The sequence below is a fragment of the Rutidosis leptorrhynchoides genome, chromosome 3, assembly GCF_046630445.1.
Source record: "Rutidosis leptorrhynchoides isolate AG116_Rl617_1_P2 chromosome 3, CSIRO_AGI_Rlap_v1, whole genome shotgun sequence".
NCBI classification, from domain to species: domain Eukaryota; kingdom Viridiplantae; phylum Streptophyta; class Magnoliopsida; order Asterales; family Asteraceae; genus Rutidosis; species Rutidosis leptorrhynchoides.
In genome coordinates, this window is record NC_092335.1 from 509,288,457 (window position 1) to 509,302,282 (window position 13,826).

General features: G+C 33.6%; 2 protein-coding genes across 2 annotated transcripts; both read right to left on the reverse strand.

The window, feature by feature from the left end:
- Window positions 1–486: 486 nt before the first annotated feature.
- On the reverse strand, window positions 487–3,713 carry LOC139898267 (uncharacterized). Its single transcript, XM_071881004.1, has 7 exons — window positions 3,646–3,713; window positions 3,015–3,120; window positions 2,789–2,908; window positions 2,575–2,653; window positions 2,151–2,237; window positions 1,691–1,753; window positions 487–855 (listed from the first exon to the last, which is right to left on the reverse strand). Exons 2-7 carry the CDS (start codon window positions 3,068–3,070, stop codon window positions 778–780), a joined length of 483 nt encoding a protein of 160 aa, XP_071737105.1. The 5' UTR covers window positions 3,071–3,120; window positions 3,646–3,713; the 3' UTR covers window positions 487–777.
- A 4,098-nt stretch (window positions 3,714–7,811) lies between these two features.
- On the reverse strand, window positions 7,812–13,785 carry LOC139898268 (subtilisin-like protease SBT2.6). The gene is made up of 10 exons (XM_071881005.1): window positions 13,590–13,785; window positions 13,319–13,463; window positions 12,711–13,105; window positions 12,517–12,612; window positions 12,013–12,085; window positions 11,645–11,930; window positions 10,999–11,321; window positions 10,292–10,559; window positions 9,449–9,730; window positions 7,812–8,647 (listed from the first exon to the last, which is right to left on the reverse strand). Exons 1-10 carry the CDS (start codon window positions 13,766–13,768, stop codon window positions 8,241–8,243), a joined length of 2,454 nt encoding a protein of 817 aa, XP_071737106.1. The 5' UTR covers window positions 13,769–13,785; the 3' UTR covers window positions 7,812–8,240.
- Window positions 13,786–13,826: the final 41 nt, after the last annotated feature.

A 13,826-nucleotide genomic window follows, 5' to 3' on the forward strand; every position in this document is an offset into this window, starting at 1 on the left:
GACACGTTAGGGCAATTGATCAACGCGTGTTCAATGGTTTCGATATGATTATCGCATAAGAGACATAAAATGGTGTGTAAATCGATTCCTTTTTTGTCAAGTTCACTTCTAACAGGAATTTTTAGTTGAATGACTCTCCATGTGAATATGAAGACATAAAATTATTTGTATTAACCTTTACACTTAAATATTGAGTTGGTTATAAGATATTAAATATATATTTAAATCTTCAGGCTGGTCGAATCATTTCATTTTTCATGATAAAAAAAAAAAAACAAATAATTGATACTTAATCATGCTTTCATGTTTTAGTTTTATAAGGAATCAAACAAATGTGTTTATAGATGTCATTATAATATAACCATATGTTACATCAAACATTCTTTTTACAACTTGTATGTATATATAAAAATTTGAAAAGTTCTAACATGAACAATAACTACATTATCTACTTCATATATATCAATTAATAAAATAAAGCAGATTAAATTTTAAATTTTAATTTTTGTTGACATTCATCCATATGGATAGGTACTCATATAGTCATATGCACACTATAGATCCAAAGTTGAGTGTCTTTAGAACAACAAAATGACCAAAGACCAATCATTCAGCCAGCCGAAATTCATACTTGACTCGACAAGTATCTTTTTTTCAAGGCTACTGCAGATCTTATGACGAATCCATAAGTCAAAATATACACTCAAGAAGTATTTGTAACATTGTATAGTTATTATGCATCACAAAGAACACATAATACCTAACTGGATCTTCAATTTAATCGCGACTGAAAGACCCTATGTTGTGGCGTTTGAAGAACTCTCTAAATCCATACGCGCTGACATCATAGTTGAACTGAAATACATTGAGATGGATCATGTAGATGGTCAGTGCAATCACATGCTATAAATTTTTTATGCATAAAAAAGACTCTAGACTCGATTTACATGTGGGCTAATCATTGTTGTAAACGGCGGCCATCTCGGCCGACTAGTCAGTTTGGTGACTAGCCAGTCCCGTTTCGCTCAAGAACGACTGATTAGTCGATCAAAGCTAAAAATCTATGTCAAAAAGTTGGTCTATCTGAGTCGCTCAAAGTCAAAATTGGTCAAAGTTATGCCAAAATTTTAGAATTCATTTATAGTCAAAGTTTGTGCCTCGTAGATATATTTGAAAATTTTACGTTTGAAAAATATTTATGTTTGATATATTTATGTGTAATATATATATATTTTAAATAAATATATATTTTCTAAAAGTCAACGTTAGTCAACGTCTGACTTGACCCGACTCAACCGACTAGTCATTTCAAAGTCCTGACAGACTCATCTCCGTCAAGCGACTTTTCCAACCTTGGGACTAATTGAGAATACAAGTACAAGCAGATTCAAAGTAAATCAATATTGGAAAAATGACACCCTTACCCTTCTCAGATTTTGCAATTACACCAACTCCATATTATAAAAACCCATGGTTAGATTGGAATTTAGTACATAAAACCAAGAAAATTATGTATTTTTAAATGAGAAAAAGCAGCAAACATCAGTGTGTTTGATATGGAATATTAATTATTTCGAGCCTTCCTCATATGTATAAGAAGATGTTATTATCTCTTATCAAACTAATACAAATATAAATGCTTAATATGATTAATTTCATATGCTAAGTGATCTATGGATAAAGAACTCACCGGTAAAACTTTTACGGAGTACTTTGTAACACTTGGATCGACGGCCCTTCCAGCAGTATTCGCCTGAACCACATGCACATGAAACACATCTTTATGTGATATTTGTCCCAAATGATTTGAGGATTTTAATTGCATTTAGTTAATGTTTGGTCCATAAAACTTATTTCTATTGACACTTGATGATATAAAAATAAGACTAAGATGAAGACCTTATAGGCATTTTGACCATTCACTTATGAATGTGTCAATTCAAGTTAGTATTTATCTTCAAACAGACAACAAAATTAGCTAAAAAAAGGAGCATATCATCAAACAAAGTGTATTATTCTAAAACTCCACAATCGTATGATTGAATAAACATATTTCATCATCATCACTAAAGTTAAACATAGTTCATTATCATAGTTAAAACTCCACAAGCATATGATTGAATAAACTTACCAAAGAGTATAAAACTTACTTGTGCTGGGCTATGAAACATTTCTATGAACGGATAATCCTTTTTTTGTCGCGTCATACAAAATCCAATATATTTTGGACACTCGACCTGAAATACATCATCAATGAACCAGTAAACTAAGACAAGTGGCCCAAAAACTGAGAAAAAATCAAATAAATGAGTACCCTGTCATATATGATTACATAAATTATACTAGTTAAAAAACATTCATACTTTCACATCGAAAATTTAGGAGGTTTTATGCTTTTAGAAATCCACTTTGAATACTTTCACTCCATTTGACCCAATTTCTTAATCCTTTTAATCTAATCTTTTTTTGTCACCCATTAGCCGATTAGTATGAATGTATGATCTTAGGTGAAATTAAATTACATATATGAAAGGACGATTATATTCGATTACAAACTAACAAGAACCAACTTACGCGCATAAATTTAATTTGAGGATAAAATTCAGCAGCAGCTTCCTCCAATACTTTGTCAAGATGTTTGGTCATATTACTCCTACAAAAAAAAAAAAAAAAAAAAAAAAAAAAAAAGTTAAAACAAGCCAATAAAAAATGGTACTCTTTACAAACAAAAGATAAAAAAAAAAAAAAAAAAGGATATAAATAATGTACGAGAGGATTTTAGGTTTACTTGATGGTGAACGCAACGATCACCGGGTGACCTTGATGTAGAAGATGAACAAATTCACGCTCTGATGTAAAATGTATAACCCGTGATGGCCCAAGATCCTTAGGGTATCCAGTATAATACCTTTAAATAGCAATACACCATTATAAAAAATAAAAACAAAAATACATGAAATGAAGATGTAAAATAAACAAAACTAACAGAAATAGCTAAATAGTTGAACACGTACTTGCAGGTGGAACGAAGATTCCTCATCATATTGTTAAAAAATGATTGATCCTCCATCTATCTATGCAAGAATTCGAGAACGAAGTTTTTAAAAAGCTCCTAATAAGCTGAAATACATTGTACAAAACAATTGCACATATCAAAAGGGGATGATTCTAACACACCCTTTTTTGATTCTAAATTTTCTCAATTAGTTATATTTTGTACATAACAATGTATTAAAAGTAATTATCAAAATGATTACTTGCTAAACAAAAATAATTATATTATTTTATAATGTATCTGAACCTCAGCAATCATCTTTATATATTTAACATAAGCAACTAGAGGTAAAATACTGAATATAGCAATAATTCATATTACATAAAAATAAATAAATAAATAACTAAAATAAAATGATATAGGTTAAATTTCAGATCCCACATACAAATAACATGTTAACATAGTGTTGTGTTTCAAAGATCATTATTGGTCAAAACCTAATTTTATGTTTCTTCTTTGTCAAACCTATTTTAATATAATAAGAGAAAGGAAGGATGTTGCTTTTAGAAAAGGATGAACATTTAGGTTTAATTCGCTGATAACAATGAATATTATTATGTATAATTAACAAATGAAATGAAATTTGATACCTTGGATTTTTGAGCGAAGAAGATGATACTGCTACTGCGTCCGTTACTTCTGTTTTTGGGTTTAGGGGTTTTGGGCAAACAATTAGCCATCATATGACCCGTTAACATGTACGGGTTTTTTTTTACCCATCGGGTTAATTATTCCATGTACACTTTGATAACGGTGGCGAAAACAGAATTTTTTTTTATCCGGGGCTAATTTTTTTTTTTTAAACCGTAGCAACTTTTTTGGTAAAACATGGAGGTTTTTGACAAAATATGAAGGTTTTGTGGTAAAATTTGGAGGTTTTCAGCAAAATTTAAAGGTTTTAGGCCAAAATATGGAGACTTTTGGGAAAAAAAGAATTTTACTAGAGGTAAAATCGAAAATTCCAAAATTGTTACACCGAATATTACAAATCCACGGGAGGCAACTGCCCCGCCTGTCCCTTAGTATTTCCGCCACTGCTTGATAACATCATAAGTTTTAATTAAAGCAGGTCAAACTTTTTAACTACTTGTACAATAATATCCCTTCACTTGTTGGAAGTTAGTTGAAAGTTAGTTTCTCTTAGATCATTTGTAATGGTGGCAGGTGTTTCTTACTCATGTTTATTGTCTTTTGCACTTTTTTGATGAGTATGACATGTTTCTTTTTTGAATGGAGTAGTGGTGGTGTTGGTTTTTTGTGTTGGTTATGAGTATTGTGATGATGTGTTAAAATATAATTGGGTTAAGTATTAAAAGGGAGTAAAAATAATATTTTTTAAATAATAAAAAAAGAAAAAAACAAGAAATGTGTTTCTCTTCCCGTCTCTTTCAAACTGACGCCGAAGAAATACAGGAAAGTGTCGCCTTGTTACGCCGGATTCCGGCGTTTCTTGAGCTCCACGTCGGAGAGAAACGTCGTTTCTTCCCACCGTTACAACTGGTCTTAGTCTTTGTTTCTTTTAGGCTAATTTTCTTATTGACATTTAACGATTTTTACTTTATTGATCTTCAATCCGTTTATTAATATTATTGCTTTTTCGAAGAAAAAAACTACTCATTACGATATATGTTAAAAAAAAAACTCACGCGTACACTATCACAAATTAATTAATCTATAATTTTTTTTTGAACGGCAGATTTTCGCCTCGAATACTCTCATTTCCGACACACACGCGCTAGGTAGGAAACTCCAAGGATTGACCCGGGTTACTTGACAACTAATCGCGGGTTCCGGGTTGCTTGGCAACTAATCGCGGAAAAATCCCGGGCAAAACCTCCCCTTATCGGAATTGAACCCAGGTTGTTTGGCAACTTATAGCGGGTCCCCCTACTAAGGCTTGAAAACCACTCAAGCAATGTCTCGGTGGTTTATTAATCTATAAATATTGACATAGGTGATCAAGAAGGTGCTCATGTTGCTGATTGTTCGTCGCTTTATGCTCTTCAAGATCCGCAAGGTGATGTTCATCTCTCGAACCATGCTAAATATAACGGACATGCTCTATTGTCTTCGAGTGTGGCTCTTCCTTAGTTTATTTTGTTTTTGATTACGTATTCTTTGTTTTTTGAAGATGTTTGGTGGTTCGGATGGTCATCTTAGGAGTTGTTTAGTGTTAGATTCTTAGTTCGTTACTTTCAATTCGACTTTGTCGTGGTTTTTTGTAGGTGAGGTTCGGTTATAGATAGTTAGTTTTGTATAACCGCTTTTTAGGTTCGAGTCTCACTGGTTTCGCTCTTGTACTCTTATTTGAAGACGTCTGCTTTTTGAAAACGTCTGTCGTATTTATATAAATTTTCATTATTTTTGTCGTTTGTATATAAATTTTCATTATTTTTGTCAAAAAGAATAAGTTGTTCAATCCAATTCAAAGACCTAAACCCTTAACTTAATGATTAAAAAGATCACTTAAACTCTCAATTTCATGATTAAAAGATCACATTGATACTACTAAATCATTGACCTTTTTAGTCTAATTATGTAAAATAATGTAACTTAAATACTTTGTAATTTAGTCTATCAAAAATTATTGTAACGCCTCTTAAAGCTAAAAGAGCGCACTAAGTAGATATCTTCAATTTTGAACTAATTTATTTACCTATATATTAAAAGAGGTCCAAACTTTATTATTATTATTATTATTATTATTATTATTATTATTATTATTATTATTATTATTATTTTATTATTATTATTATTATTTTATTTTATTTTATTTTTTTATACTAAAAGAGGTCCAAACTTTGGTCGTTTGGACCTTCCCACACCTATCAAAGGACACCCAAAAAAAAAGTTACCAAACGCCCCCCAAATAATGTTAAACATGCCAATTTTCAGGAGTAAAAACTGTAAAATTATTATTTATTTAATAAAACTTAAGCAAAATTCACTCAAATTTTTAACGGCCCACATCTTCCCGCTCGCTTCGAATTAATTTTTTTTTTCAAATCACCGTTCAACTCGAAGTAATTTTATGAACACAACGTAACTAGCTATGCGCGAAACAGAATGTTTTTAAAAAATGCTAAATATTTCGAGATATTTTTTTATACATTTACATACAAACTAACCACATCGTATCGATGGTTTTGTTCCCTTTTTTATGCTATTTTTTCGACGCTAAAACGTGGAGTCCATTATGCACACTATGTAGTAACCACGTGCTTCCAACCATACCCGTAGCAACGCGTTTTTAATTCTGTAAATACATAACGCTATGTTAAATATGAATATGCAACCCGAAAAGTCTCGCCGCATCGCACGGGTCAGAATTTTCCTAGTAAAAACTATGCTAATGGATAGTAATAGTTAAACATAACTTTAAGCTTATAACAGATTCACACTTCTTATTTCAATCCGATGTGGAATGAGTTGTTACTAAATTTGTAAACACTTAAGAGATATTTTCTCTCTTTTTTGTACTCTCACTACTAGTATCTCCATAATGTGCCAAATATGTCTCCTTTTGTGTTGGACTCCATAATGTTCCAAACTAGAAAAAGTACGGACCGCGCGTTGCTGCGATTGTATTTGGGTACCTGTTTGTAGTATCACACGATTTATGTACAAAATGTGTACGTATGTTTACTACTTATTACATACATAATGTTGTACATTTAAAGATTTTAAAAACACGATATTTTAAAAAATGATATTTCTGAAAGTAACATTCTTTTCGCTCATTTTCTCTTTTCTATTTCTATCAAATCATATATTATCATCATGTGTATTTTGGTGTTTTCTTTAACTCTCTCCACAGAAAACATATATACCTAATGGCATGCGCGTTGCGTTCTTTACAAACTCATAAACTTATCGCTTGCTTTAGATATCCACTTGATATAATTAGCTCCGTTTTGAATGTAGTTAGTTGCGTTTTGTTCGTAAAATTATTTCGAGTTAAACGGTGATGACGGAAAAACGCAACTCGCGGAGGGGAAAAAGATAAATCCCGTTAAAAATTTGGGTGAATTTTATTTGTTGATTATTATATTAAATTATGAAGTTATATTTTAACCCCTTAAATTACTCTTCATACGCATGTGTAATCCCTAAATAATTACAACATATACCCCTTAAGTGTGTATGATTTGACATTTTCTTCCCTTGGTGAAAACGGCCTACACATGTATGTGATCCGACCAAAATTTTCGTTGCTGTTAGTAAATATTTAAATTAAATTAAATTTAAATTAAATAAATTAAATTTAAATTTAAATTTAAATTTAAATTAAATATGTCTCCTTTTGTGTTGGACTTACAGTCGTTAGATATATTATTTTATTGATGAATATTATAGTTAGTATAAGTGTTAGATTTTTATGTTCAGTTAAAGTGGACATTTTGAAATGAAATGAATAATAATTAATGTATGTGACTTGTAACTTCTACACACGATTTAAAACAAAACTCATCATATCAAGTTACGTATTCATTTGGCTCTTAATTTGAAGAGGTGTCTGATACTATAATTTTTTAAAACAGACCAATTTTTAAATTAAGTGAAAATAAAACAATAATTTTACATAAATGAATTAAGAGCTGTATAGAAGCATATCATTAGGGTTCAGGGTGCAAAGTAAACTGGCCCTTAATTCTACTTGAACTCATGTAAGTTTGAAATATTCAGTGACCATCATATGACTTGCATGAATGAAATAGAACATTTTCATAAACAAAGCATATTCAGATGAGCAAAATATATAAATAAATTTTACTACATTAAAATACAAATCATTACAACATTACTACTATAAAACTAATCATTAAACAATACTAATAATAACTAAACTCTATATAAGGACATCAAAATGACACTACAGTGAGCCCAGCTCCTTGGGGAAAATTTGCTGGCTCATCAGCAAATACAACCAATTCTTGATCAACACTTTCAGCCCAATACAAAAGACCCGACCTGTTTTGCAACCCAAATTTCTTTTTTACTTCCTACCAGAATGCTTATTTTCAGTTTTTCACCTCGGATAGTGTACAATTGAAGAAGCATACAGTACAATCATAGCTGCTAACAGCTGAAAATGGCACCATCAAAACTTAAATACTCTTTACATCTACCTTTTCTACGTCTTATTATCATCGAACACTTATACAAAAAATGGAGCAAACATGAACTACCGATCATAACCCATGGCTACAACCGGGATCCGAACCTTGTGTCCACGGTCTCCTTTCAAGAAAACCTCCCCGAAACAGTAGGTCCCGGTAACTGACCTTACAGTCATAGTAACATAAAACTTACGCGATTCACCTGGCAAAATGGTCATAGCTACAGGGCTTGTTTCAATGTCGACAGCTGGCGACATACGAGCAGTGATCCTGTACGTCTCTTTTTGATCGACATTTGTGACAGTTCGGGTTACAGTTTGAGTTCTTACGAGATGAGATACTGCGATGGATGGTGAGTTTAGATTGTATGGATGGCCAAGTTTGTAGTTGCATGGTTGGTGCGTGTAGTTTCGGATTTCGTTTGAGTTGAGCCCAGGTGTGGTGCACAAGAACCCTAGATAATCTTCATAACCTTCAATTAATAATCAAAAAGTTAGTACCTCTAATTATAAAATTATTATAAAGATTCAAATGGGTCAAGCATTCAAAATCAAAGCAATAGCAAAAAGGTTCAAATGGGTCAAAAGTTGCCCAATATTTTATTTTTATGCATAAAACATGACAAATCATTTTATTCAAGAATTCAAAGCAATAGCAAAAAGGTTCAAATGGGTTAAAAGTTGCCCAATATTTTATTTTTATGCATAAAACATGACAATCATTTATATTCAAGAATTCAAAGCAATAGCAAAAAGGTTCAAATGGGTCAAAAGTTGCCCAATATTTTATTTTTATGCATAGAACATGAAAATCATTATATTCAAGAATTTAAAGCAATAGCAAAAACGTTCAAATGGGTCAAAAGTTGCCCAGTTTTTTAGTTTTATGAATAAAACATGACAATCATTCTATTCAAGAACTATATTATAATCGAAACATTTACTTTTTGTAATCATATTTCCCCTTGTACTAATTAACATGAAAGTTTTACTGTTGACATGGGTAAAAAAGTATTTTTTTTTTTTTTTTTTTTGCAATAATTGTTCATGAGAAATTACAAATTTCCTCGAAAGGTTTTCATGCACAACCCAAACCGCCCATTTTGCCACCTAAAGTTCATACCATATAACCTATGCATAAAAGAACAAATTTGACACAATAGTTCTACATGAGAAATTATAAACTTCCTCAACAAGTTTTCATGGAAAACCCAACCCGCCCATTTTACCACCTCCAATTCATACCATACAAGCTATGCATAAAATGAACAAACCTGCATCGAAAATGAGGCCAGGATCCAAAGCGGCTCGAGGATTAACATGGCCACTACCATAATCAAACGGTGTGGCTTTAACAAACGTCGTTGTTTCTGAACCCGAATATTGTTGGGCTAGAATCGGTCTTTCACCTCTATCAAGCGTTTTTGATGTTGTCATTAAGGCCGACTTGATAGCCGCTGGGCTCCAGTGCGGGTGCTTTTGTTTCACAAGGGCCGCAATCCCGGCTATATGCGGTGCAGCCATACTAGTTCCCGAGATCATAGCAAAATGTTCTCCTGCACGCAAAAAAAAAAAAAAAAAAAAAATCAAATATTCAAATTATCAAAAGGTTGCAAACATCGATACTCAGGGAGTACTCGGATGTTGACCAAGTTTGACTTTGACCGACTTTGGCCGGGTTTTGACCAACTTTGATTGATTTTCCGAGTACTTGTTAGTTTTGGCCGAGTGTTGACCTATTGTCCGAGTAATCCTAAGTTTGGGCGAGTTTGACCGAGTTTTGACCGGGTTTGACCGAGTACAACTTAAAGATCTGGGTTAAATTATCCACCCCCTTACTTAGAAATGGGTAGATCTGGGTTATGTCAATCTCAATAGGTCAAACAGGGAAAATCAGAAATTTACTTGAAAAGGAAACGGGTCAAACAGGTGAAACTCAAACAAAGCGAATGTTTATGCATACAACCTCCTGAACCGTTTTCTTCAAGACGATAGATTATTGTTTCAAAAGCACTAAGAAGATACAAAAAGACTTGAATTTTTTTTTCTTTTTGCGTATATGCAAGAATTGTTGTTTGTTTCAAGTGAGAATAGAAATTATAAAGCGAGGTTTTTACCCAAGTAATTCGCTTCGTCGGTTCCATTTGGGGACCACGAAGCCCAAATTAAAGAACCAGGTGCTAAAATGTCAGGTTTTAATAGATCAGCATCTTGAAAGCTGTAATCTTTAATGTTTGGCCCTCGAGCAGAAAACAACGCAACCATTGGTGCTGATTTGTGAAGAATCGGCTCCAAACCGTCTCCAATGGCTCCAACCGCTTTAAAACTCTTCACTCTCCCATTCCAGTCCCTTGACGTTGAGACGTTGTAATAATCAACAAGCTCCTGAAAAAATACACGTAAACCATAACATTTCCTTTGCATTTTAACAAGAACAATGGGTAATTTGGGAAACTTTCAGCTCATTTGGATAAAATGGGCAACTTTCAAGACATTAGCCTCTTTACCCATATGGCCATATGATCCGTTGCAACACATAAACCAAAAGTGACCCATTTTCAAGTAATGGGTCAAATTTGACACCTCTGCATTTTAAGATTTCCTTTACTTTTTAACAGGAACAATGGATAATTCGGATGTGCCAAATGGGTGGATCGGACTGATTGGATAGTGTATCATTCTAGGTACCGATTAAAAGTTGAAACTAACATCGACCCAAATGACATTAGTTTTTAAACCAAAAGTGACCCATTTCAAGTAATGGGTCAAATTTACCACCTTTAGTTAGTCTACAATGAAAAACCAAACAAGAAGTGTCGAGTACCGCTGACTTATCGACATCAGTGATTAGAATTCCGGGAATGCCAACTGGGACGGGATCAAATTTAGTTCCCGGAGACGCGTTTTCGACAGCAAGAACAAAACCGACTGCACCTAAACTTTTGGCGGTTTCAGCAACCTTTGCCATTGATGCCGATCCAATTACAAAATTAAACGAATACCCGCAAAGAAGTATGTTTCCTTGCACCTTATTCTTGTTTAAGACTTCGGGTTTTTGACAATCGGCTGGATTAGACTTGCCCGACGTATCCAACATGACATCATTCGCAGCTACAAGTGTATATTTTTTATTCAGTCGTGTAGCAGCTGCATTGATGTATACCGGGTCAGATTCAATCATATAATACGCTCAAAGTAAAACAATTAATACTAACACTCACAACTTTCAGTTGTAATAAAAAGTTGGATTCTGCTAACAACAGCACTAAAGGTTGTCGTTAACATGCTTTATATTATTGTACATAGCGGTTATCAATTACTTTTTGAACTTTTTTTTGAACGGCATCAATTACAATTACTAACTGATGGTCGTTAACAACAACCCTTAGGGCTGTCATTAGCAAAATCCTAAAAAGTTATGAGTCCCAAAACATAAATCTTAAAATCCACCTTAAAAGACTTGAACTTACGTGACATGCCGATTCCAGCTAGGATCTTGCCATTCCCGATAGTCAAATGGTTTTTATATCTACGATCATCAACAGCCGCAGCAACAGATGCGATCCATGGACTATAAGACACTAACGTTTTGGCAAACGGGCCTCCGTTTCCAGCTGCTTGTGCAACAAAAACTCCAGATTTTACAGCCGAGAGAAGTACAGCATCAAACGGGTTCAAAAAGGTGGTCCGTGTGGTAGCCGGAGGACTATTGGGCCCCACCGATAGATTGATAATGTCAACACCATCATGAACCGCCTGTAAACAAATTAGTTGGTATCACTACAATAATTATGATCTATTTCGTGATTTAGGAGCGATGTTATATATTGAATGAAACCTGCTCGATGGCAGCAACAACATCGGAAACAAATCCTCCAAAGAGCCTGAATAGTGCCTTATATACCGCAATCCTACATGGTTTGTTTATGTAAATAAACAATTATGCTTGCAGAAAGAAACATAAACCAATACAGAGTGGCAATTAGCAGTGGCTAAATGAGCGGGTTGGGCAATGGTTGAACATGGGTTACTTTCAGTATGGCCAAGGTTGGTTTGACCCAAAAACACTCTTGTGTCAATTATTGTGAAACGTTAAGAACATAATGTGTTTTATATTATTACAACTTATTCATCGTATGTAATCAATCTCCTTTTTAGCTTTACTGGTGTGAAATAGCCATCTTAAGTAAATATATAACAGAAAGAAAACCAACATACTTCCTACATTCACATCGCTCATTCTTGCAATTTCGCGAAAACAACGTTGTATTTGTTTGCAAAAGAAGAAAAAAAGTAGGACCATTTAAAAGCTTTAATTAGAAACATATAATGGTGTTCGAACCTGGCACGAGGAGCCATTCCGCTTGCTCGTCCATACTCATATCCATGTAATCTTACAGGAACCCCATTGTTTCCAGCAGCAATAGATGCAGTGTGACTGTCAAAAAAAAAAAAAAAAAAAAAAAAAAAAAAAAACTCAAAACTTTGAACAAAAAAAGTTAAAAAATTTTGAAAAAAATGGAAATTAACACTAACCTTCCATGGCCATCACCATCCAAAGGAGAAGCAAAATCAATTTCAGGATTAAACGCTCCAGAAACCGTGGCAGCTTTTGCAAAATGTTGAGCCCCGACAATTTTTCCGTTGCAAAAACTCGTCTTTGTATGTGGATCAACTTCACATTTCCCTCTATATCTTGGAAGCGGCTCGTACGGGTCGATTCTTGGATTTTGAAAGCTCGGATGGTGCGGGAATATTCCGGAATCTACAAAGCCGATCACGATGTTTTCTCCGGCTCGGTCAAAACCGCCACCCGTGGGCCAGACTCCAGTTGGAAGCCCTAAAAATTGTGGTGTGTGTGTGGTGAGTTTTCGCACCTTCCAATCTTGATCGACGGACTTCACACCAGGGGCCCGCCTAAGCTTTTCTGCCTACTAATGTTCGTGTAGAAATGTATAAGAAAACAGAATTACAGGACCTACCCAATTATGTATAAGAAAACAGTATTGCTAGAATGTTTGGTTGTGGGCAATTTTCAACTCATTCAACCCATTTGGGCTGTTCTCATTTTGACTAAATTTTGTTATATGACCCGTTCTAGATATAAATACAACATAAATGGAAATAAAATGTTCGGTTGTGACCTGTTCAGGCGAAATATGGACCGCAAAACCATTGATCAGATGCTTGTAGCTGTACAGTTTTGTGTACATTTCGGCATCAAATAGCGTCTCAAGAAGCTTATCGTGCCTCATTTCAAGGTGTTGAGAATACGATGTAATCAAGTCACTGAGTACGTAGTAAGAATAAGACAATCAGTCGTACTATTACAAACGTTATTGCTTAAAAATTCAGCTGTTTATTACGGGATACATCGTTATTTTGAATAATATGACAAATTTGAGGAACACTAACCTAGTAAAATCAAGTTTCTGATCAGATTCAACAGCAGTAGCCTCAAAACCATCAATACCACCACTATAACTTATAACTGGATCACCTTCAATCGTGACGATATAAACCTCTGAATTTGCAATAAGTAGAAAACTTAATATAACTGAAATCAGAAAAGTATGTTCAACATTCATCATCATGTCTTCAATGATCCACTGATCACCACATAAATCTGTTTCAATTCAAACAAAAATTCAT

What these genes read in the sequence shown, in the direction of transcription:
- LOC139898267 (XM_071881004.1), bottom strand. Translation starts at nt 3,070, where the DNA reads ATGGAGGATCAATCATTTTTTAACAATATGATGAGGAATCTTCGTTCC. An exon ending in ATCGTTGCGTTCACCATCAA is followed by an intron (nt 2,654 to 2,788) that starts GTAAACCTAAAA and finishes TTTTTTTTGTAG; the next exon opens with GAGTAATATGACCAAACATC. An exon ending in ACTCCGTAAAAGTTTTACCG is followed by an intron (nt 856 to 1,690) that starts GTGAGTTCTTTA and finishes AATGTATTTCAG; the next exon opens with TTCAACTATGATGTCAGCGC.
- LOC139898268 (XM_071881005.1), bottom strand. Translation starts at nt 13,768, where the DNA reads ATGATGATGAATGTTGAACATACTTTTCTGATTTCAGTTATATTAAGT. An exon ending in CAGAAACTTGATTTTACTAG is followed by an intron (nt 13,464 to 13,589) that starts GTTAGTGTTCCT and finishes CTACGTACTCAG; the next exon opens with TGACTTGATTACATCGTATT. An exon ending in TGGCCTCATTTTCGATGCAG is followed by an intron (nt 8,648 to 9,448) that starts GTTTGTTCATTT and finishes TATTAATTGAAG; the next exon opens with GTTATGAAGATTATCTAGGG.